The sequence below is a fragment of the Cynocephalus volans genome, chromosome 1 (genome assembly GCF_027409185.1).
Source record: "Cynocephalus volans isolate mCynVol1 chromosome 1, mCynVol1.pri, whole genome shotgun sequence".
Classification (NCBI taxonomy): Eukaryota; Metazoa; Chordata; class Mammalia; order Dermoptera; family Cynocephalidae; genus Cynocephalus; species Cynocephalus volans.
The window spans coordinates 190,381,831-190,407,449 of NC_084460.1; the positions used below are offsets into that span (position 1 = coordinate 190,381,831).

Consider the following 25,619-nt stretch of genomic DNA (forward strand, 5'->3'; position numbering starts at 1 on the left):
TATTGTGAATGTGCTAGCTTTCTTGATTTCTTTTTCTGCATGTTCACTGGTGGAGTATAGAAATGCTACTGATTTTTGTGTGTTGATTTTGTACCCTGCAACTTTGCTGAAATTGTTTATCAACTCTAGGAGTTTTTTATAGAAGCTTCAGGCTGTTCAATATATAGGATCATATCATCTGCAAAAAGAGACAGCTTGACTTCATCCTTTCCAATCTGGATGCCCTTTATTTCCTTCTCTTCTCTGATTGCTCTGTCTAGTACTTCCAACACTATGTTGAATAGGAGTGGTGAGAGTGGGCATCCTGTCTAGTTCCTGTTCATACACACAGGAGTATGGACACTGTTGCTTATGTGAGAAAGTATTTGGTGGCTCCTTCTGTTGACTGTGGGTTTGTTTTTTTTATTAGGATGGGAATGAAGGCAAGCATATTTATTTCTAGGCTGGTTCAGATTATTAGCCAGTGGGAGCCTAGTATTGAGTATGGTGCCTGTGAGTAGGGTCATGAGGATGATAAGAAGAATTATGGGGTTAATTAGTATGGGAAGGGTATGAACCAACATTTTCAGGGTATGGGCCCGATAGCTTGTTTAGCTGACCTTACTGTAGGATATGGTAGCACGGAGAGTTTTGAGTTCTTAGGAGTGGGTTCAGTTCCCATGGTTCTAGAAGCAAGAGGGCTTGGACCTCTGTTATTTACTCTATCAAAGTAACTCTTTTGTCAGACATATTTCTTAGGTTTGTGGGGGGATGCTTGATAGTAGGATAGGTATTGAGATGTGTCATATATATAAGGCTTTTATTGGGAGGAAGTTTTTTCATAGGAGGTGCATTAGTTGGTCATATTGGAATCGTGGCTAGGAGGCTCGGATTTATAGGAATAGGGCCGTTAAGAGGAAGGTTTTGGTGGTAAAGTTTAGTGTGAAAATTTCTGGTGTGGCAATGTCATAAAGTACTCCTAGGAAGATGATGGTGGTGAGGGCGTTTATTATGATGATGTTGATATTTTCAGCTATGAAGAATAGGGCGAGGGAGCCTGTGGCATATTCAATGTTGAATCCTGATAAAGTTCTGATTCGCCTTCTGCTAGGTCGAATGGGGCTCGGTTGGTGTCTGCTAGTGTTGAAATGAATCATATTATGGCTAGTGGTCATGATGGAAGGATCAGTCATATGAATTCTTGGGTAATGATGAGGGTCAGTAGGGTGTAGGATACGTTATAAGTAAGACTGACACAAGAATGATGGCTAAGGTGACTTCGTATGAAATTGGGCTACCGCTCGTAGGGCTCCAATTAGAGCATATTTTGAGTTTGAGGCTCATCCTGATCAGAGGATTGAGTAGACGGCTAGGCTTGAGGTGGCTAGGATGAATAGTATTCCTATGTTTAGGTTGGCCAGGGGGTGGGGTATTGGTAATGGCACTCACATGGTGAGTGCCAGGGTGAGGACTAGTGTAGATGTGATGATATATAGGGAGGTAGCTGATGTTAGTGATTGGAGTGGTTCTTTGGTGAATAATTTTACTGCGTTGGTGAAAGTTTGAAGACCGTAGGGGCCAACAATGTTGGGTACTTTGCAAAGTTGTATGTAGCCAAGCATTTTCCGTTCTACAAGAGTGAGGAATGCCATTGCGAGTATAATGGGAATAATGAGTAGAAGCATGTTAATGATGTACATGTTGTTAGGAAGAGGAGTTGAACCTCTGATTGTAAAGTCTTAAGTTTTATGCAGTTGCCATGCTCTGCCATCCTAACGAGCCCTGCTCTTGGGTGGGGCGTATGGGGACAGGCTGAATTGAGATTACATCATTCAGTGGGGTCGAAGGTGCTTATTGAAGTGGGCCTTATTTCTCTTGTCGTTTCATACTGGGAGAAATGCAGTAATAGGTAGAAACTGACCTGGATTGCTCCAGTCTGAACTCAGATCATGTAGGACTTTAATCATTGAACAAACGAACCCTTAATAGCTGCTGTACCATTACGATATCCTGATCCAACATCGAGATCGTAAACTCTGTTGTTGATAGGGACTCTAAAATAGAATTGTGCTGTTATCCCTAGGGTAACTTGTTCTGTTGATCAAGTTGTTTTGGGTCAATTGATGATTGTGTTGCTTCGACTGGTTGGTCTAGGTCATAGTCATTTGGAAGTTTTGTTTTACTCCGAGGACACCCCAACCAAAATTTCTGGCTCAGAGGGTTTTGTTGTTGATGCCTGGGTTAGGTTTATGTTGTTTTGCCTGAGCTAGTTAATTAAAGCTCCATAGGGTCTTCTTGCTTATTTTTATATCCCCACCTCTTCATGGGGAGGTCAGTTTTACTGATTGGAAGTGGGAGACAGTAAAACCCTCCTGTGGCCTTTCATACAAGTCCCTAATTAAGGAACAAATGATTATGCTACCTTTGCACAGTCAGGATACCATGGCCGTTGAACTGTGTCACTGGGCAGGCAGTGCCTCTAATACTTGTAATGCTAGAGGTGATGTTTTTGGTAAACAGGTGGGGTTTATAGTTGCCGAGTTCCTTCTGCTGCTTTTAATCTTTCCTTTATGCATGCATGTGTTGGGTTAACAATTGAAGGTATAAGTGGATTTGGGTTGGACAATTTTTATTGTATTGTTAATTATGAGTGGGCATCTGGTCTGATACAGGCTTATGCAGGGAGAATGGGATTCTTTTTAGTCATATTAACAGTATTTCTCCTATATAAGTATAGATTGGTCCAGTTGGGTGTTAGGAGTTTGGTGCACGTGGTAGGAATTAAGTCTTCGTGATTGTTGAGCTTGAACGCTTTCTTAATTGGTGGCTGCTTTTAGGCCGACAATGGATGGTTAGTAGCTTACTCTCTATGGGGGGTTGAGTCCTGTGTCTAAAGGGCTGTACCTCTTTAGACTAGCATTTAAATTTACATTTGGAGTGGTGAGTGCTTTAGGTAAATTTAAAGTTGAACTGAAATTCTGCACCGGACAACCAGCTATCACCAGTCTTGGTTGGCTTTTTATCTCTACTCATAGGTCTTCTCACTATTTTTCCACATAGATGATGAGTTTGTTCTTTTGAGACTGCCCGTGAGTAGCTCATCTGGTTTTGGGGTTTTTGGCTAAAGTTCTCTTTGTCAAGGTTGTTCTAGTTAATCCATGATGCAAAAAGTACAAGGGGGAAGCTTTGCTATTTGGTACTGGGGCTTGTTCTTTCATCTTTCCCTTATGGTACTGTCTCTATAGCATCTGTGGATAATTTCTATGTCCTATACTTTTAAAAGTGTTTAAATGATTTGATTTAGAGTTGAGTTCTTTTTTCATGTTTGAGTTGTTTGGGCTAGAGCTGGTTCAAAGTGGTCAGTTAGTGTGAAATCTTCTGAGTGTAGGCCAGATGCTTTGAATTAAGCTACACTTTGGTGTGTCCAAGTACACTTTCTAGTACACTTACCTTGTTACGACTTGTCTCCTCTAGGTCTGTTGGCAGTAGCTTAGGTAGAAATTTCGTCTGCAGTGGTATTTGAGGAGGGTGACAGGCAGTGTGTGTGTGCCTCATAGCCTTTTTCAATCAAGCTCTCTATTCTTGGTTTACTGCTAAATCCTCCTTTGGCCTCCAATTTTCTTGGGGGCTGTCGTGGGTGGGTTGTTCTGGGTTAGAAAATGTAGTCTGTTTCTTCCATCTCATGGGCTGCACCTTGACCTAACATTTTTATGTGGATTCTTGTGCTTACTTTTTGTGCCTTGGAAGGGTTTGCTGAAGATGGCGGTATACAGGCTGAATTGGCAAGGGATGGTGAGGTATATCGGGGTTTATCAATTACAGAACAGACTCCTCTAGAGGGATGTGAAGCACTGTCAAGTCCTTTGAGTTTTGGGCTGTTGCTGGTAGTACTCTGGCGAGTGGCTTTGTTTGACTAGCCGCCTGGGTTTATGGCTGAGCATAGCGGGGTGTCTAGTCCCAGTTTGGGTCTCAGCTGTTGTGTGTTCAGGCTGCTGTAAAGTCACTTTTGTGGTTTATTTTGTCCTTGGCTATGGCTTTTTACAGTTTGGATGTTGTTTAACTTTATTTGTTGTTTGTACCCTTAAACACACTTTACACTGAGCTTTATTTGTTTGGATTAAGCGTATGGCCGCAGTGGCTGGAATGAAATTTACCAATCCTGGGTTTTGATAACAGCTTCAATCTCTTTTATTGTTATTGGTCTGTTCAGATTTTCTATATCTTCTTGGCTCAGTTTTGGTAATTTGTATGCATCCAGAAATTTATCCATTTCCTCCAGATTTTCAAATTTGTTGGCATGTAGATGTTTATAGTAGTCTCTTATGATTCCTTGTATTTCTGAGGTGTCAGTTGTAATATCACCTTTTTTTTTTTTTCCAATTTTTGTTATTTGAGTCTTCTCTCTTCTTTTCTTAATTAGTCTTGCTAAAGATTTGTCGATTTTATTAATCTTTTCAAAGAACCAACTTTTTGTTTCATTGATCTTTTGTATTTTTCATATTTCTATTTTGTTTAGTTCTGCTCTGATCTTAATTATTTCTTTCTGTCTACTAACTTTAGGTTTGGATTGTTCTTGTTTTTCTAGATCTTTAAGGTGAAGTGTTAGGTTATTTATTTGCCATCTTTCCATTCTTCTGAAGTAAGCATTTAATGCAATAAATTTCCCCCTTAAAACTGCTTTTGCAGTATCCCACAGGTTTTGGTATGATGTGTCATCATTTTCATTAATTTCAAGAAATTTTTTGATTTCCTGTTTAATTTCTTCTTGGACCCACATGTCATTAAGTCGAATGTTGTTTAATTTCCATGAGTTTGTATAGTTTTCAGAGTTTTGTTTATTATTGATTTCTAATTTTAATCCACTGTGAGCAGAAAAAATACATGGAATAATTCCAACTTTTTGAATTTGTTAAGACTTGCTTTGTGACCTAACATTTGGTCTATCCTGGAGAATGTTCCATGTGCTGATGAGAAGAATGAATATTCTGATGTTGTTGGGTAGAATGTTCTGTAGATATCTGCCAAATACAATTGGTCTAAAGTATTGTTTAGATCATGTGTTTCTCTGTTGATTTTTTTGCCTAGATGATGAGAGTGGGGTGTTCAGGTCCCCCAATATTATGGTGTTAGTGTCTATTTCTTTTTTTAGATCTAATAGTGTTTGCTTTGTAAATCTGGCTGCTCCAACATTAGGTGTGTATATATTTATGATTGTTATATCTTCTTGATGGATAGATCCTTTTATCATTATATATTGGCCATCTTTATCTCTTTTAATGGTTTTTGCTTTAAAGTGTATTTTATCTGATATAAGAATAGCTACTCCAGCTCATTTCTCATTTCTACCTGCATGATATATCTTTTTCCATCCTTTCACTCTTAGTCTATGTGTGTCTTTACAGGTCAAGTGAGTCTCTTGGAGACAGCATATTATTGGGTCCATCTTTTTAATCCAGTCAGTCAGTCTGTGTCTTTTGAATGGGGAATTTAGTCCCTTTACATTCAGAGTTATTATTGAAAGGTGTTGATTTACTCCTAGCATTATACTGATTTTTGTTTAGACGTCTTAAGTATCTTTTGTTCCTTTCTTTCAAATTTTCTGTTTGTCTTCTGTATTTGTTGGTTTCTTGGGGTGATAAACTATTTTTTCTCTCTTTTGTTAGCATTTTTGTTTTGCTGGTAGGTATTGTTCTTTCTTGTGTATTCATGGTAGTGATGGTTGTTTTTGTGGCATCAAACCCAGTACTTTCCTTGAGAATTTCTTGTAGGACTGGTTTTGTGGTAGTGAACTCCTGAAATTTTTGTATGTCTGAGAAATATACTATTTGTCGTTCATTTCAGAAAGATAGCCTTGCTGGGTAAAGTATTCTTGGCTGGAAATTTTTGTCCTTTAGAATTTTGAATATATCATCCCATTCTTTTCTGGCTTTTAGAGTTTCTGATGAAAAGTCTGATGTTATTCTGATTGGGGCTCCCTTATAAGTGACTTGCCGCTTCTCTCTTGCAGCTTTTAAGATTCTCGCTTTGTCTTTGATTTTTGTTAGTTTGCTTATCACATGTCTTGGAGAGGACCTTTTTGGGTTGAATGTGTTTGGTGATCTTTGGGCTTCCCGAATCTAGGGATCTGTGACTTTCCCTATATCTGGAAGTTTTCTGCTGTTATCTCATTGAGTATGTTTTAAATGCCATTTCTTTTTTCCTCCCATTCTGGAATACCCATGATTTGGATATTTGAGCACTTAAGGTTGTCAGTTGTCTCTCTTAAATTTTCTTCAGTTTTTAAAATTTTTTTATGGTCTGCTTGTGATAATTTAAACAGCCTGTCTTTGAGGTCAGAAATTCTCTCTTCTGCTTGTTCAGGTCTGCTGGTTAAACTCTCTGTTGTGTTTTTTATTTTGTTGAATGAATCCTTCAGCTCCACAAACTTAGCTACATTCTTTTTCAAGGCATTGATTTCTTTGTACATTTCTTCTTTCAGATCCTGTATGTTTTTTTTCTCATTTCATTGTGTTGTTTCACTGAGTTTTCTTGTATCTCATTTAGTTTTCTTAGAATAGTTACTCTAAATTCCTTGTTTGTCATTTCAAAGACTTCCTGTTCTATAGGATCTAGCACTTGTAAGTTATTAATTTCCTTTGGTGGAGATATACTTTCTTGATTTTTCATATTTCTGGTTTCTTTCCTTTGGTGTTTTGTCATTGTGGCTGGGGGTATCACAGTTCACTCATTTCACCCTGATGTCCGGCTTGAAGGGTCTGCTGCTTCTGGATAGCAGAAATTAGCCTGGACCGGAAGTCCTACCCCACCTGCCTTCCAGTTCTGTGAGTTTTGAGGATACACACACACTATGTAACCACCACAATCGAGTTACAGAAGAGCTCCATACCTCCAAATACCTCGTCAGCCTTTGTGATCAGCCTTCCCCAGCCCCCGGCCCTGGCAGCCACTTACCCGCTTTCTGCTCCTACAGTTTTGCTGTTTCCAGAATGGCATATAAACAGAATCATGCAGTATGTAGCCTTTTAAGTTTGGCTTTTTTCTTTAACATAATTCATTTGAGAATCATTGTTTTATTGTCAGTATCAATTGTCCATTTCTTTCTTTTCTTCCCTTTTAAAAAAAAATTAACCACTGTACACATGAGGATGTCTGTTTCTCTTTATTGCTGAGTACTTTTCCATTGTATGAAGGTACCACAGTCTGTTTATCCATTCATCAGTTGAAGTGTCTTTGGGCTATTTCCAATTTTTGGCAATTACTAATAAAGGCACTATAAATGTGTGCATAGAATTTTTTTGAAAATGTAAGTTTTTGTTTATCTTGGATAAATATTCTGAAGTGGGATTGCTGAGTTGTATGGTAAGTATATGCTTAAATTTATAAGAAACTACCAAATTGTTTTACAATTTTAAATTTCCACCGGTAATTTATTTTAGTTGCTCCTCATTCTTGGCAGCACTTGGTATTGTCAGGTTATTTTTATTTTCTAACTTTAGCCATTCTGATAGGTTTGTAGTGTTTTCTCATTGTGGATTTAGTTTGTGTTTTCCTGATAAGCAGTGGTGCTGAGTGTCTTTTTGTGTATGTCTTTTGTGTTTCTCCCGTGGTGAAGTGTCTTGTCAATTTTTACAGGGTTGTTTATTTTGCTTTATTGAGTTTTCAGAGATGAGTGTGTATTCTGGATTCAGATCCTTTATCAGATATGTGTTTTGCAAATGTTTTCTCCCAGTCTTGTGGCTTGTTTTTTCATTGTTTTAACTGTATCTTTTGAAAAGCAGATGTTTTTAATTATGGTGGGGCTTGTCTTAGCTTTTGTGGCACTATTATAGAATACCTGAGATTGGGTAATTTATAAAGAAAAGAGGTTTATTTGGGTCACAGTTTTGGGGCAGCTACATCTGGAGAGAGCCTCAGGCTGCTTCCACTTGTGATGGAAAGTAGAAAGGGAGGCAAGCATGTGCAAGGACATCACATGATGAGAGGAAGCAAGAAGGAGAGGGAGAAGAGGTGTCAGGCTCTTTTTAACAACTTACCCCACCCTCCCCCATTAATCTATTCATGAGGGGTCTGCCCCCATGACCCAAACACCTCCCACTAGGCAACACTTCCCAACACTGCCACATTGGGGATAAAATTTCAACATAAGTTTTGGGTTTTGGAGGGGGCAAATATCCAAATTATAGCAGAGCTTACAAATTTTTTTCTTACACCAATTGTGCTTTTGGTTTGTATCTAAGAAATCTTTACCTAACTTAAGGTCAAAAAATTTTTTTCCTGTTTTTTTTCCAGAAGTTTTATAATTTGGGGTTTTACATTCAGGTCCGTTAATAATTTTGTGTAATTTCTGTATGTGAGGCAAGGTATGGATTGAAGTTCTTTGTTTTTACAGAAACGGATGTTCAGTTTTTCCAGCACCATGTGTTGAAAAGCCTGTTCTTTCTTGATTGAATTGCATTTATGCCTTTGTTGAATGTTAAAAAAGCTGTGGGTCTGTTTCTGGATTCTCTAATTTTGTTTCATGTATCTCTGTGTCTGTTCCTTTGTTAATACCACACTGTCTTGATAACTGTAAATCTTGAAATCTAGTACTTTGAGTTCTCCAACATTATCCTTTTCTAAATTGTTTTAGTTGTCCTAATTCCTTTGATTTTCCAAATAAATTTGAGAATCAGCTTGTTGACTTCTATAAGGATTTCTACTAGAATTTGGGCTGGGATTACATTGAGTAAATAGATCAGTTGGGGGGAGATTTAACATGTTAACAATATTGAGTCTTTCAGTCCATAAACATGGTATATCTCTCCACTTATTTAAGTCATCTTTGAATCCTTACATAAGTGTTTTGTGGTTTTCAGCATATAAATCTTGCACATATTTTATGAGATTTATACTTAAATGTTTCATGTTTTGGGTGCTAATTGTAAATTAGCCTTTTTTTCAAAAATTCAATTTCCAGTGTTTCATTACTAGTATGTGGATACAGTTTATCTTTGTGTGTTGACTTGTATCCTATCACCTTGCTAAATTCAATTAATTCTAGTAGCTGTTTTGTAGATTCTTTTGGATTTTCTATATGGACAGTCATGTTATCTGCGAATAGAGACAGTTTTATTTTTTCCTTTCCAATCTATGAACCTTTTATTTCTTTTACTTATGTTCTGCACAGGTTATGATTTTGAATAGGAGTGGTAAGGATGGACATGTGTGCATTGTACCTGATCTTAGGGAAGAAGCATTCAGTTTTTTACTATTAAGTATGATGTTAGCTGTATGTTTTTTGTAGATGCCCTTAATCAGGATGTTCCTTTCTATTCTTAGTTCGCTCAGCGTTTTTGTTTAACAGGTGTTGAGTTTTGTCAAAGGTGTTTCTGCATCTTTTGAAAAGATCATTTGGTTTTTCTTCTTTAATCCATCATTATAGTAAGTGAAATTGATTTATCAGTGTTGAACCAAACTTGCATTCCTAGATTAAATACCTAATAGTTATAAAGCATTATCCTTTTTATATATTGCTGGAATTGATTTGCTAATATTTTATTTGGAATGCTTGTGTTTGTTTTTATGAAGGATATCAATCTGTTTTTTCCCATAATGTCTTTGTCTAGTTTTGATGTAAGGGTAACCTTGGCTTCATGAAAAAAGTTGAGACTTGTTCCTTCCTTTTCTATTTTCTGGAAGACTAGTGTAGAATTAGTATCATTTCTTCTTTAAATGTGCGCTGGAATTTGCCAATAAAGACCTCTGGGCCTGGGTTGTTTTTTTTGTTTTTCTTTCATTGTTTGAACATTTTTAACTACAAACTCAATTTCTTTGATAGATATAAGACTAATTCAAGTCATCCATTTTTTTTGAGTAAATATGGTAATTTGTGTCTTCCAAGGAATATGTCTTTTCCTTCCAAGTTGTAAAATTTATGGACACAAAGTTTATAATATTCTCTTACTATTGGTGGGATTTGTAGTATGTCCCCTCTTTTATTCCTTACATTTATAATTTGTGTCTGTCTTTTTCTCCCTTTCTCTTTCTCTATCTTTATTGATTAGTCTATTTAAAGTTTTAGACCTTGTTAAAAAAGAATCAGCTTTTAGTTGTATTGATTTTGTTGTTGTTGTTGTTGTTGTTTGCAATTGAATTTATTCCTGCTCTTTGTTATTTTTTTCTTCCTTTTAAATGTTTTGGATTTATTTGCTCTTTTTCTATTTTTTTTTTTTTTTAAAGATGACCAGTAAGGGTATCTTAACCCTTGACTTGGTGTTGTCAGCACCACGCTCTCCCAAGTGAGCTAACCGGCCATCCCTATATAGGGATCCGAACCCGTGGCCTTGGTGTTATTAGCACCACACTATCCCAAGGGAGCCACGGGCCAGCCCCTTTCTAATTTTTTTAAAGATAAAAGCTAAGGTAATTAATTTGAGACCTTTGTTCTTTTCCAGTGTAAGCATTCAGAGCATCTCCCTCATAAGCACTGATTTAACTATATCTATAAATTTTGATAATGTTAGTTTTTATTTTAATTTCATTCACAATACTTCCTAATTTCCTTCATGGCTTCCTTTCTGATCCACATATTATATAGCAGTATGTTATTTGACTTCCAAATATCTGGGGATTTTAAAGATTTTTGTTGTTGTTATTTATTATGTGTTTCTGTTATTTCTATTTTAATCTCTTATAATCACAGAACATTTTTTAAAAAAAATTTTATTTTGTCGATATACATTGTGGCTGATTATTGCTCCCCATCACCAAAACCTCCCTCCCTCCCCCCCCCAACAATGTCCTTTCTGTTTGCTTGTCGTATCAACTTCAAGTAATTGTGGTTGTTATATCTTCTTCCCCCCCCCCGTTTTTTTTTTTTTTTGTGTGTGTGTGTGTGAATTTATATATTAATTTTTAGCTCCCACCAATAAGTGAGAACACGTGGTATTTCTCTTTCTGTGCCTGACTTGTTTCAAGAACATATTTTAAATTCTTTTTTTTTTTGTGGCCCTGAATGTGGTCTGTCTCGGAAGGTGGTCCCATGGGCACTTGGGAGGAATGCTTTTTGCTGTTGTTGGGTGGAGTGTTCTGTGACTGTCAGGTGAGGTAGGTGATATCATTGTTCAGATATTCTATATCCTGACTGGCTTTCTTTCTTCCTTTTTGAAAATCAGGAATGGAAATAAGAATGTTAAAATTTTCAACTATAATTGAGAATGTTTATTTGTCCTTGGAGTTCGGTCATATGTTGCTTTCGTGTCATTTGAAGCTCTTGTTAGGTACATACATAATTAAGCCTGTTATATCTTTTGGTGCATTGACCTCTTTATAATTATTCAATGTCCCTTTATATCCCTGGTAATATTTCTTGTTCTGAAGCCTGCTTTGTTAATAATAGACACACTGAAGCCTTCTTGTAATTAGTGTTTAAATGGCATATTTTAAATATATTTTTTACTTTTAACCTATGTCTTTATGTTTATCTTGGGTTTCTCATAGAAAGTATGTAATTGGGTCTTGCTTTTGTATGTATTCTCTTTTAATTGGTGTATTTGTACTGTTTTTATTTAATATAATTATTGAAATATAGAAAGAAATGTAGAAATATTTCTAGTTTCTTTTTTCTTCTTTTTTCATCTGCTATTGGAATGACATTTTAATATTTCATTTTATCTGCACTGTTGGCTTATCACTTACACTTTTAAAAACTTTTTTTTAGTATATGCCTGAGGATTTGAGATACAATCTTTAATCACATTATACCTTTAAATAATGATATGTTCCTTCAGATGTGTAATTACCTTAAAACAGTGTGGGTTTCTTCTTAGTTTTTAGTTTTTGTTTTTAATCTGTTTAATCATATTTATTTCAAATTCCCTTTCTGATTATTCCTATATCTGGGTCATCTCTGACTCTGGCTCTGTTGATTATCACTTAGCAGTAGGTCTCTCATTTCACTTCCTTCTTCATCATAATTTTTAGTTGAATGTTGAACATTGTATGCTGCATAGCAGTAGAACAGGGGTCAACAATTTTTTTTCTGTAATGGACCAGATAGTAAATATTTTGGACTTTTGAACTTTGAGGGCCAAATATGTTCACTATTGTATATTATTCTTCTGCTTTTTCTTTTTAAAAATTAATGCATTATGAATGTTAAAACCATTCTTGGCCCATGGCCTGTACAGAAACAGATCATGGACTGCATTTGGTGTCTGGATCATAGTGTGCCAACCCTGCAGAGGAGAATGAGGGTGGTAGATAGTGTTTATACCTGGGAATGGCCACACCTCTTGTTCTGCTAGGCTGTCACTGTGGGGATTGAGCTGGGTCTCTGTTTTGTTGTTTCTGTGAATACCTTCCATCCCAATGGCTTCAGACTCCTCTATCCTTTCCTTGTGCTGAGGATGAGGGCTGAGTCACTAGAGTGTCTCACCCTTGGCTTTTGGTCTTTCCTCTGCATCTTTGCCCCAGAGGGGTCTCTTTCCATCCTCTTCCTCCTCCTGGTATTATGATGGGATGTTTGCTAGGCTGCTGATGAAGGACAGAGGGGTAGTTCTTGCTGTTTTGGTTCACCTCCTTTCCACATGTGCCTGGGTTGTGGGGCCTTCCCGGTGATGCTGGCCTCCTCCCATGGCAGACACACTGCCCTGCATCTGTGGCAGGTCTTATGCTAGAGAAAGTTTTCCATTTCTCCCCCAAAGTAGGAGGACTCTAATGATGTGCACCCAGAATTATGGTTCCCTGCCCCTCCCTCAGGGGTAGAGTGGGTTTTCTTTTATCTTTTCCCAGCTACAGCTGTCTTCCCTCTTGTTCTGTCAGGGAGAAGCCCCTGCTCAGGGCTTGGTGTATTGGTATCTCCCACTGAGGAATTGTTGAGTTCACTGTTTCAATCCACTTAATTATTTTTTTAATATTATTTTAATTCTATTTATTTTATATTCAGTATTCTTTATTAGAGGAGAAATAAAAGATCAGCAAGAATGGGATATGAAAACAAAATCTAGAAATTTGAATATAATAACAAAGATTCTCTTATCAGTTAAAGTAGATAAATGTATTTACATAGAAAGTCTTTGGAGCATTCCCTACCATTTTATTTATTTATTTATTTGTTGCTAAAAGAAATTTAATGTAAATGCATACATTAATAAAAAAGAAAGATCTCAAAACAGCATTCACCTTTGCACCTTAAGAAAATAGAAAATGAAGAGCAAACTAAGCCCAAACCTAGCAAAGAAAGTAAATAATAAAAATTAGAGCATAGATAAAAGAGAAAAATTTTAAAATATAGAAAATCAGTGAAACCCAAAGTTGGTACTTTGATGAGATCCATGAAGCTGACAGACTTTTATCTAGATGGACTAAGAAAAAAGAGAAGACTCAAATAATTAAAATCCGAAATGAAAGAGTGGTCATTGCAACCAAATTTACAGAAATCAAAAGGGTTATAAGAGAATATTATGAATAATTGTTGGTCAACAGATTAGATCATCTAGATGAAATGGATAAATTCTTAGAAACACGCCACCCTCTGAAACTGAATTATGAAAAAACAAAGAGTTGAACAGAACTGTATCTAGTAAGATAAGTGACTATTGTTTTTTTGATTCCCTTGAGGATTTCTTGGAGGACTGGTCATGTGGTGGTAAAATCCCGCAGTTTTTGTTTGTCTGGAAAATATACTGTTTCTCTCTCATTTCTGAAGGATAGCCTTACTGGGTATAGTATTCTTAGTTGGCAGGTTGTTTCTTGCAGTATTTTGAATATATCATCCCATTTTCTTCTGGCCTGTAGAGTTTCTGTTGAGAACTCTACTGTTAGTCTGATAAGAGCCCCCTTATAGGTGACTTGATGCTCTTCTTTTGCTTCTTTTAAGATTCTTTTTTCATCTTTTGAGTTTTACCAGTTAGACTGTAACATGTCTCAGAGAGGATCTTTTTGGGTTGAATCTGTTTATGGATCTTCGAGCCTCTTGGATCTGAATGTCTAGGTCTCCTCCTATACCTGAGAGGTTTTCTGTTATTATTTCTTTGAATAGGTTTTCCATGCCTTTTTCTTTCTCCTCACCTTCTGGAACACACATGATTTGAATGTTTATGTGCTTCAGGTTGTCTGCTAGCTCTCTTAGATTTTCTTCATTTTTTAAAATTCTTTTTTTGATCTGCCTGGGTTATTTCAAAAAGACTGTTTTCAAGATCAGAAATTCTTTCTTCTGCTTGTTCTAGCCTGCTGCTTAAGCTCTTGGTTGTGTTTTTTATTTTGTTGAATGAATCTTTCAGTTCCGTGAGTTCTGCTACATTCTTTTTAAAGGTAATAATCTCTTTCTAAGTTTCCTCCTTCGTATCCTGGATTTTTTTTTTCTTGTTTCATTATGTTGTCTGCTAACTGAGTCTTCTCGTATCTCAATGAGTTTCCGCAAGATCGTTGCTCAGAATTCCTTTTCAGTCATTTCAAGGGTTTCCTGCTCTATACAGTCTGGTATTTGAAAATTACTGTATTCTTTTGGTGGTGTCATATTTTCTTGGGTTTTCATATTTCTAGTACCTCTAGGTTGATGTCTGGTCATCTTGTAGAGAAGTTGCTGCTTCTGTTACTCTGGAGTGGGCTTTGAGAAGAGAGATGTCTTCTTTTTTTTCTGATCTCTGCTAGAGACTCTCCTTGTATCAGTGCATTCAAGTGTCTGGCAGGCTGCCTGCATGGTGGCTATGACATTGAGCCACTTCTGCAGCAGCTGTGACTGTGGTGGGCCACCTGCGTGGAAGTGGTGTTTTTGGCATGCTGCTTGCCTGCTTCCAGGCAGGAGATGCTCCCATTGGCTCCTGCCTAGGACCCTGGATATGCTTTGCTTCTTGCCCACTTCTGCACAGAGAGCACTGCCCTTGGCTCCTGCCTGGGTCCCCCAGTGTGCTCTGCTTCTTGAGTGCTTCTTGTGGCCCACCTCTTAAAAGGTTTTTTGGATAAATATAGTGCTAAGAAAGAGGTGCTGGTTTTGAGACTTGTTCTGGTTGCAGTACCCAATCCGGAAGAGAATGAATGGCATGGTAAAAGCTCCCAATAGAGAGAAATAGTAAGGAGAGTTGGTTCCGCCCTGGTTAAGGATTATAGCTTTGGGTTGGGCTTTTGTTTTTTAAATGCTTTTTAGTGGTTGCTACAATGTATGCAAAGTTACCATGTCCTATAACTCCCAGGGGTATTAACATGGAAAATAATGGAATACAATGTGAATATAGCGGGGCGGTATGACATTGTCTAACTCAGTGGCCCTAAAGGGATGCTGTGTCTGTATGGGGTCTCTGAGAGATTTGCTGCAGTTGGAGTGAAAGTGAAGTAATACCCTTTGAAAACAATCTTGTAAGTGGACAGAATTATAACATACAACATGGAAAGTCCTCATATTTCTAGCCTAGCATTTTAAGATTACAGGATTGTGAGTGATACTGGAAGATAGATGGTACTGAATGGATAGTGGTTGAGTTTTGTCATGCTGCTTTTATGAGCTAAGCTTTTACATCAAGAAGTGACTCTGTTTCTGGAATAGCCTGTAGTTTTCTAAACGGTCAGACCCGTCATTCAGAAAGGCCAGGCATTCCTCCGGGGGTAGGTTTCTTTCTAACCAGAAGCGTTGTCTCTTTCTCCTAGATCCAGACGCAGAGGTGTGTCTTCATGTATTGCGGCTTGTCCAGTCTGTGGTTCTGGAACCAGAAGTCTTCTCCAAGTCAGCATCTGAGTTTCAGAGCTCCTTGCCCCTGCAGCGCATACTGGCAGTGTCCAAGAGCCGCAACCCCCACCTGCAGACTGTGGCCCAGGAGCTCCTGGAAGACCTCCGTGCTCTGGAGCATAATGTGTAGGTGTGCTCGGCCATCAAAGAGTTGGTGAAAATGTCAGTGTCCCTTTCCTTTCCAGGTCCCTCACTTTGTATTCCCAAACCATTACCGTGTGCCATCTGTTAGAGATGGCAAAATGTGATTGACTAGAGATGGATATGAATTGATATGTATCCCACATGACTTCCTCCTGGAAGTGAAAGTACTTGTGGGAGGTTAATTAATCTTGCCAAAGGGGAGGCTGAAAAAGAATCCATCCTTCTGGAAAGGCCCATGTCTGTGTTACTTGGAAGAGGGCTTTCTTAGAGCAGCTCCTTGCTGCTCAGTAGACAGTCCATGACCTATAGGTTTACCCATAGAAATGGGAGATTAGATAACTATCTACCCCATTGGTCAGCATGTTCCTGAGATACATTTCTTTGAAAAACAATTCATTATCTCTCTAGTAATTATAATTAATGCCCCCAAAATGTAAGTTTACCTTTATAACCTTTTGGTGAACCTGCTATATCAGATGACATTGGACATTTTAGTTCTGTATTTTTTGAGACTCTTTTATTCTTGAATAAAGAAAGTCAGAAAAGTCGATGTGTTACAGCAACAGCTTTCTGAAATATAAACTCAACATTAGGAAGTTGATCTCCTTTGTATATTACAATGCATACACTTAGATGGTAGAAAAAACTTCCCTCACATTGTTCTGGGTCCTTTGACTGTAAACTTAGAAGTCCAGTTTTTCTTACAAGAAATATCATAAAAATGTCCTCAGATTAGAACGCATGCAATTAGCTGATATTCTTTTGTGTGTGTGTGTGTGTGTGCGCCTGTGTGCGTGCATGCGTGTGTGTGTGTGTCCGTCCGTCCATCCCCGTCCGGTAAGGGGATTGCAACTCTTGGCTTGGTGTTGCCCGCACCGGCCATCCCTATATAAGATCTGAACCTGTGGCCTCGGCACCCCAAGCACCGCTGTGCTCCCAGCGCCGCACTCTCCCGAGTGGCCACGGAGTCGGCCCTAGCTGATATTCTTTAAATGATAGTCCCATCTCCCTTTTTTTGTGTGTGTCCTCATCTAGGGTCACTTGATTCCAGACCAGTGTCTGTCCTGCTCCTGCACATTTGCCCTCCTGGTGACTAGTATTTTAAACCCTCTGGCAGAGGATTTGCAGCCTCTCTGGCCAGCATGCACTGTTGCCACCAGCAGGCCCATGGGGCAGCGGGGAAGGGAAGGGAAGTGGGGACAGACAGAGCCCCATGGACAGTAACCACTTCTGCTCCCCATGGCTGTGATATACCTCTGGGTGGAAGGGGCATCAGTGTCCAGGCTGGCTCTAGCTTCTGCCACTCTACTAGCAGGGTCTCTATATACCCTAGGGGGCTGTTCTCACTGCCAGGCCTAACTCAACCCACTAGGGCTCCTGGCTGCCTGGGAGTCAAAGAGGAAGAAGCCTTTCCCGAGCTATGTCCTGCCCTTGAGGCCTCTGAGGCTGTTGAGCTGCCTGTGGCCTGCACCCACATGCACACCATGGCGGGATCTCTCCACAGCCCCTATCCCTAGCTCCAAACACTTTGCCTGAATCAGGTGTTGACACAGTTCAAGTCTTTTTAATGATGTCCCTGGCAAGTTAGTGGATGTAGGTACAAATCTTTTCCACATCTGTGTGCATCTGTAAGCCTGTGTGTGTGCATGTGTGTATATGTCTGTGTGTGTGTGTGTGTGTGTGTGTGTGTGTGTGTATGTGATGTCTCTATGTGCCTGTTTGTATGTCTTTGTGTACATCTGTGTATGTGTATGCACATGTGTCTGTATCTCTGTGTGCATGTGTGCAGGGACTGTCATGCCTTCCTTCACATGCTAAACATACCTTTGTCTTAACTCTAGCCCAACCAGGCTCTTATACCTGTTCCTCAACCCCATGAAATCCTGTCAGGAGTTAGGCCACAAATAAGAAAACCCAAGCCTCCACATGTAGATTTCTTTCCAGGATTGGAAGGGAAGCACATAAAAGAATAAAAATTCAGAAGCAGCAGTATCCCGGGAGATTGGCCCTGTATGACAGTGGCCCCCAGGGAATGTGGTTTGCTCGAGGATGTTGCATGTTTCTGTGTTTTCTAGTGAGAACAGGCCACTGAGCGCATTTATTCTGGAGTGAGGGGGGTGGGCCAAAGCTGCCTTCACTACCTGTGTCTTGAGTGAATGACCTGGTCACGAAGGGACTATTATTTTCCATTTGGGGGGCTGTGTTATGTGTTTAACTTTTTGGCTGTAGACCAAGTATACTTGTGCTCAGACATTTGGTCAGGTCTACAGAGACTATGACAGGTGTCAGAGGCTGTGCTGTTTCTGAGCCCTGCAGGACAAACCTGAAACCCCCTGCTTATCAGAGTCAAGCTGCACATTAGTCAGATTTGCATTCCTCCCTTAAAAACAGACCGACGGCCTGCTGATTGGAGACCTGAGCAAAAGGTGGGCACCACCGCATCCTGCTGCCAGCTCTGCTCCTGGCTCATCTTATGACCTAAAACCCCCTTCTTAATCTTGTTTTCTCTGCTGTGCTAGAGAAAAAACCCATTCCTGGAAGTTGCCAAGAGAAAAGCTCCATCTCAGGTTTAGAGGAGCTAGAATCACAAGGGTGTGCACAGGTCTAGGTCACGAGTCAGAGAGCTGGGCTTTGAGAAGAGAGATCTGGTCTCTGAGGCCCAAATGCCTGTGGACCAGCTCCCTCCCTCTCCACACCCATCCAGGTTCAGAAGCCTTGTTTTGTGCCCCATTGACGTCATCAGCACGAGAGACACACAGCGAGGAACAAAACTGCCTGTACTCCCCGGGGCTCCTGATGCTATCACCTCATAGGAAACACTGACTGAGGACCAGGCAGGTGAAAAGCTTTCCTGTTTGTCCTCTCAATTAGTCACGCTCGATTCTGGGCCAAGCCGTCTGCTCCGATGTTAATCCCTGCCCGGGAGGACAGGCTGCAGCCAGCAGGGCTTGTACAACCCACACTCCCGGCTGCCGGTGACCTCTCTACCCTGTGATTTGCAACCCCTGCTCTTAGCACACACTTCCTCATTTTCGAGTCCTTCCAGAACATTCTGGTCTAGGCTACATTTTGTGCTACTCAGGAGAGGCAGCCTTCCCCTTGGAGGGAAGCTGGGGAGCTTCTGGGCTGAGGAGGACTCAGCCTCCTTCCCCAGGGGCTGCTGCTTGGGCCGGAAGCTCCCTCTTCCTCTCCATGGCTTGAGGGTGTGGGCAGAACTCCCGCCCTTTCTTTGTCCAGAACAGATGGTGCCAAGCTACACAGGCCACAGCTCCTCTGCTGTGTGGCATGGCCTCAGCATCACCAAGAGAGCAGAGCAGGCAGTGGCAGCATTTGTACAGCATTCTAGGGACTAACGAATGCACACACCAAGAACAGCAAACAAATCAAAGTTAAGTTATTTCTTTTCTTTACAAATTTGCACATAATATCTTTTGGGGGGGAATCAATTAAATCATCTATTGTGCCAGTCTCTGAACAATGCACTGTACAAAATAGCAGAACATTTCTCATGGCTCCCAGACTGCTGTGGCCATTCCACAGTGCCCAGCCCCTCACCATGCACCCCCCTGGCCCTGGTGCTTGGGACCTGGCCTTCTCAGAGGCAAGAGTTGGCAAGCTCTTGTCACGCCAGTGCATGTCCTGAAGCCCCATCTGAGCAGACTGCTCACTTTTGATCTTGCAGCATGTCCCACATTTTCCCCCAAGTTTTCATTTTTCCCCTGATTGCATTTACTTTTGGCTCCTGTTAAAATTGAAATCCTTCTGCATTTGCTTTGGTTGCACACCTTAAGCACTCGAAAGGTGGGAAGTGAGACTTTAGCCAGAGATCCACATGTTCTTGTGACAGTGCACATTGGAGGCAAGTGACATGGCCAGGGCAAGCCTGTCCTGATGCAGGGTCCCCAGCAAGGCTGGATGGGGCAGGTCCTACCCCCTCCTTGCCCCTCAGGCCTGGGCCTGGCACTGAGGACCTATTGGAGAGTACCCCTGGCTCTTTGCAGCTGCATGATATCCCATAAGCCCATTCCTTGGATATCTCTGTCTTCTGCTCCTCAGTCTTCTAGAGAGCACTGACTGGGTGGACAGCCTGGCAGGGTGTTGCAGAATCTCTGGCCTGGTACCCTAAGAGCTTTGAGCCCTAGCGTCTTTCTCTGCACAACTCTGAGCAGCCCTGTCTCTTGTGGGGTGATGGCTCTGAGCTCTGGACACCTCCGGTGCCTCTTTACTTCTTCCAGTCTCATCTCTACTCCAGCCACTGCCAGATGTACCTGGTGTAGCCTGCAGCCTCCTGTGTCCCCTCCCAGGCTTCTCAGATGGGGCAGGGTGGGATGCCAGAACCCTGCCAGGTCAGCATTCTGATAGGCAGGGCACATGTTCCCTACTGACAGCCTGGGGGTTGGGGGAAGACAAGTGGTATTCTCCCCAGGTCCTCAGAGGGTCAGGGGGGCAGAGCCTTAGTTGTCCATGGAGGTAACCAACTCAAGAATGTACTTTTGGGGCTGACTTTCCCTCCTCTCTGGCCTCCTGGCCACTTTTCTTTCTTCAGATTTCTTTAGAAAACTCAGCAGAAGTTCCTTCATAGGAGCCCTGCCTTGGGCTCTGCTCCAGAGGAATTCAGGTTGTCCAGGAGAAGGTCCTCCTATGTTCTTACCCCAATGCAGGCCAAAGTATGTGTTGCTGATCATTCAAGCACTTACTGTATAACTTACAGCTGACATAGGATAAAACATGAATGAATACGGAATGAAAGGGTGTGTATAAGCCAGTAAGCAGGTATCTGTGACCTGCTCTTCTAGTCTCCTCATCCTACTCCACAGGGCTCTCTCGAATGCTGGGTGTGGTCAAGCTTGGCAAATCCTCATCAGAGCCTCTGTGCTCTGGCCTGGGTCAGACCCTCAAGATTCAGGGATTTGAAGGTCAAGGGTAGGACTCCAATCAATCATCAAAATACCTAAACAGATATTTTCTAAGAGCTTAGCAGATGCACGTGCTGAGCCTGGTGCATTATCTGGATGATCTCATGTGAGCCTCTCCCAGGCCTTCTGGGCAGATACTCAACTTACCAATTATTATCCTACAGATGAGGAGACTGATGTTTTGAGGTGAAGTTCTAGAAAGAGAGAGCTGGGATTTGAACTGGGCAATTGGGCATAGGGCCTTGCCATAGCAGAAGGGTTTTCAGGGTGTGGCAGGAGCACAGATGAAGAAAGAGGCCGAGCCCTCGTGGGAGGGGTCTGACGGGTGAGGCAGTGTCTAAGCCGGACTCTGAAGGGTGCACAGGGATCTGTCAGGGAGTCAGAGAATGGGGCTGGGGTGTAAAGAGGGAATTCTGGGCAGAGGGTAGGGTATGTGCCCTCAGGGTATCACTTGGAGGGGGAGCCAGGAGCTAGCAGGCTGGGAGAGCCTGGTGTGGCCTCGTGGTCTGTGTCCCACACGCCCCCAGTCCATCATCTTTGCATCCCCAGTATCTGGACCTAGTAAGCACCACATTCAATAAATGTTGCTGAATCAAGTGAAGGTTGTTTACCGGGACAGAAAGTTCCAGAGGGAGGCCGTCCCTAAGGAAAGTTACAGAAACGGGGATGCCTTAGACTGGGCTGAGTATTGAGTGTTGTCTGTCGGGGTCTGATTTTTCTTTTCTTTCCTGCCTTTTAGAATGTCTGAGATACATGTTGTAATGGATGGTCAGATAGACTGTTCTGGGGAGACTTTGTTTTTTGGATAATGATTAAGCCTCTGTTGGTCACCCCATGTGGATGAGTCACCACATTGTGGAAGAATAATTGTGTATTTCTGGGTCCTCAGGCCAGAAAAGGGAAAGGAGCGAGCCTGCGAGTTCTGGATTAGGGTACCTGGACCAGCTTCCCAGCCCTCGCCTCTCTCATGCTGCATCCCGGGAGGCAGTGGCTGCCACATGCTGGTGGGCGAGTGTGGTGGGGAAGCCCTGCAGTCACTGGTTCTGGCAGAAGCCTGTGGGGAGGGGGCACCATCTGTGCTTGATGCAGAGGGCAGACCTTTTCCCTGGAATTGGAGTGTTCCAGCATCACACTGCATATCTCCCACTGCCCTTGGACGGGCTGCACGTGAGCTCTGTCCCTTCCTGGAGATTGGCCACCCACTCCCAGCTCCCGAGACCAAACGTCACCAAGGCCTACTCTTCCTAGAAAGCTTGTCACTGGAATTTTCCTGAAGGCTAGATCGCTTCTTGGGAAATTGTTAGGAAGGCTGAGTATGCATCTGCATAAACATTGGCTTAATACTTGCATCTGTTTCTCATGTCTAAAATTACAGACCCACCCATGTTGGTGACAGACAGTTATTGCAACATTTGGGGACACTCATTTCTCATCCTCCCATGTCCCGACCCCCCTCTTCTCATGTTCACTGGTTCAGGTCTGCCCCAGCCTGGGGACCAGAGAAGGGCCTCTGAGCTGGAGGAGGCTGAGGGGGGCTGTTCAGAGGGACCCCAGGCATTAATGGCCCAGGACAGTCTGGAGGGTGAGTGAGGGGAGCATAGTGGAGAGCTGGGCCTGGACAGGCTTGGGGACATGCTCCCAGAGGAGCCTCTCTGCTTCTGGCAGAGGTGCCTGGAGCTGGATGCACATGTGTGTGTGTTGTATGTGTGCATGTGTATACATGTGTGGTGTTCATATGAGGGTGCATGCATGTGTGCACATGTGCATTTGAGCATGTGTGGTGTGTGTGTACACATATGTGAGTATGTTTGCATGTGTGCATGCCTGTGTGTGTGGGGGTTGGTATTCCACAGGGAGGTTGAGCTTCAGCTTGTGAGTCCCCTTTCTTAGGAGCCTTCTCTCTTAATGCACTGTTGCCTGGTTCTCTGAAATGGGGGCTGTGCCTCCCACTGCACCCTGCATGCTCTCGAGGGAGCAGCTGCTCCGGGCACTCACCCTGTGCACAGACAAGCTGTTGGGCATGGTGGCTCAATAGGTTTCTGGCTGCTCCCTCCCGATCAGTTTCTCTTGGTGGCTTTGGCCATCCAATGCTGGTTTCTGGGTAGCCTGAGCTAGGCCTGGTGGCTCTTCCAGATCACATAGCCCCTTGGCCTTGCCATCCTTCTGAAAGATTCTCACAGGCGTCTACAGCCCTCTGCTTACCAGCTCTAGGGCCTCACCCATGCAAGCTGGCACTGGACCTGGATCTCCAGCCCCTCCTTCCCTGGAAAACTTCCCTGGCATGGCCAAGTTAGAGTCACTCCCTCATGGACACCACTAACTTTCTTGTCTGCTCGCTTACTGTCATGCTTGCCTAGCAAAGCCAGGCCCTGGTGCAACTCAGCTCTGCCACTCCTGGGCTGTCCTGGGCAACTGGAATTCAGCTAGGGACAGCTGCTCCATCTCAGGGAAAATCAGGCGGCTCTGACACACGTCACTGTCAAGCACACTCCTCCTCAGACACCAGCACCCCTCACCCAATCCCTCAACCCCCTGGACACACAGGCACACTAGGACAGAAGTTCTTACCCCAGCACTAGCTCACCCCTCCCCACACCTCCCTGGCCACCTGCCTCCTTTCACCTCCCACACTGGCCTTCCACCTCCCTTGGCTTTTTGGGCCTCTCCTTTCTCAGGTTTCTCAATGTGGACCAGCCTGGACCCATGTCCAGAGCCCCCACACCCAGTCCCAATGTCAAAAGCCACCTAAATGCTGACCAACATGAATCTTTCTTTTCAGCACCAGTCTCCATTTGGATGCTAAATAGGCATTTAAGGCTTAGTGTGGCTGCGTCCTATACAGCAAGGAACTGGCTTATGTGACTGTGGGGGCTGGTTAGATGTGTCTGAAATACGTAAGGCAGGCTGGCAGGCTGGAAACTCTCAGGCTGGAGCTGAAGCTGAGCCCAGAGGTGGAATTTCTCCTTCGTCAGGAAAACCCCAGTTTTGCTCTTCAGGCCTTCACCTGTTTGGATGAGGCCTACCCAGGTATTCAAGGACCATCTTCTTTGCTTGAAGTCCACTGATCGTAGATGTTAACCACCTCTACCAGATGCCCTCCCAGCAACACCGAGAATGGTATTTGAGCAGTGGTTCTGTGTCCTGGCCATGTGGACTCCTAAGTGTGACCATCACGATGGCCAAGCAGTCTCATTTCCTTCTTCAGCCTTCACCATCTCACCAGACGCTCCCCTTTCATGCCCAGTTATTCTCTACCCAGCAGCCAGCTCAGTCTTTTACAAATGTAAACTGGATCACATCATTCATTCCTTTGCTTAAAATTCTTCAGTGACTTCCCGTGGCAACTGGAGCTAGCTGTGCAAAGCCGTATTGCTCACATCCTCTGCTGTGACCAATGCGCACAGCAGCTGATGTGATTCTTGCTGGTCATTAGAGTTTTACCTTCCTCGCCTCTGTCTCCCAGTACCTAGAGCAGTGCCTGATGCTCAGTCGAAATGCAGTAAATAGTAGGTGAATGAATGAACTGAAGAAACGTGTGCCTGGTGGGATAGCTCACTTTGTTATGGGGCTTTTTGCAGACCAAGGACATGCTGCTGACAGGGCAGAGTCAGTGGGACTGAACCAAACCTGCCCTGGCTCCTCTCTCTGGCCGTCGGGAACCTTATCCAGAACCTACACAGTTTCTGCCCTTGTATTTTGCACCCACCCTGTGGAGCTGCTGGAAAAGGCTGGCAGAGCATCCCCCGAGGATAAAGCCCTCCTCTCTCGCTCAGTTGCTTGGCTGACTCCGGCCCCTGCCTTCCTGGCGGGAGGGTGAAAAAGAGGCCCACAAGAACCCGAAGCTTTCTTTTGAAGCGGCTCCTCCTGCCTTTTTACTGTGGCTCCTAAAGACACCTTCTGAGGCTCACAGGGCCACAGAGCAAGTGGCGTTTGGTGCTGGAAGGGCCCTTTACCTACCACACTGGCCAACATCTCCCAGACTTTGTGAATGTGAAGTTCTCAAGATGTTAACTGACATTGCAGATCAGTTGGCTCCAGGGCCAGACAAACCTAGAAGCCCTGTCACTTTCTCAGAAATTCACAAGAGGTGCCAAGTAAAGGCTCTGAGAAACCCACAATAGAGACAATTGTTTACCTCTGCTTAGCTCAGTGTTTCCCAGGCCTGTCTGACGACAGGGCCACCACCAGTCCAGCCCAGCCCATCCCAGGCCTATTCTATGGAATGTGACTTGGCCAGGCCCAATCACTGACCCAGGCCAGGCCTTCGATTTATAGGAAATTTAAAAGAAACCGAGGCCCAGATGACTCAGGGAGTCATGGAGGCTCATGTAAAGGTAGAGAGTGACTTTCAGGGGTAGCTGTGTCTGGATCTGTGCTTGCCAGGATGGCATGTGGGGTAAGGAGGTTGTGCACGAGGCCAGCTGTGCTTACCTGAGGAGGTCCCGCCAGCCCGAGGGAGGAGGCAGGGCAGGCAGCAAGCACTTGTACCTGGGATTAGCAAAGGGCTGAACAGGGCAGTGGGACAGGGAGCCTGGGGCCTAAGACTCAGTTACTTTCAGCGAGAGGAACTTCCAGTCATCTTGTCTCCTGTTCTTGGAGAGCTCTTACTGTTCAGAAGTTCTCAGCATGGAGTTGGAAATGCTTTCCTCTAACTGCTACCCAGGGGTCCTGGGTGGGTCTCCTAGAGCCACAAAGACCAGTTTTATTCCCTCTCATCCTTAGCAGGTTTTCCAGTATTTGAAGATAGCCATCATCTCTCCCTCTCCTGCCCACCAATGCAATGGCAGTACTTCTCAGAAGACACCAAGGGAGAAAGTCCTAGGAGTGTGACTTCTAAAAAATAATGGCTTGCTGGTGAGCATGCTGTCCGCAATTCCTGG

General features: G+C 42.8%; 1 protein-coding gene across 3 annotated transcripts in view; it reads left to right on the plus strand.

Moving 5' to 3' along the window:
- The window catches only part of HSF2BP (heat shock transcription factor 2 binding protein), a 112,157-nt gene extending 95,775 nt beyond the window's left edge, over window positions 1-16,382 (plus strand). For all 3 annotated transcript variants that reach the window (XM_063096218.1, XM_063096224.1, XM_063096232.1), the window contains exon 8: window positions 15,601-16,382. In XM_063096218.1, the coding sequence (XP_062952288.1) occupies window positions 15,601-15,809 (209 nt within the window). In that variant the 3' untranslated portion in view covers window positions 15,810-16,382. The remainder of the gene's footprint in view (window positions 1-15,600) is intronic.
- Window positions 16,383-25,619: the final 9,237 nt, after the last annotated feature.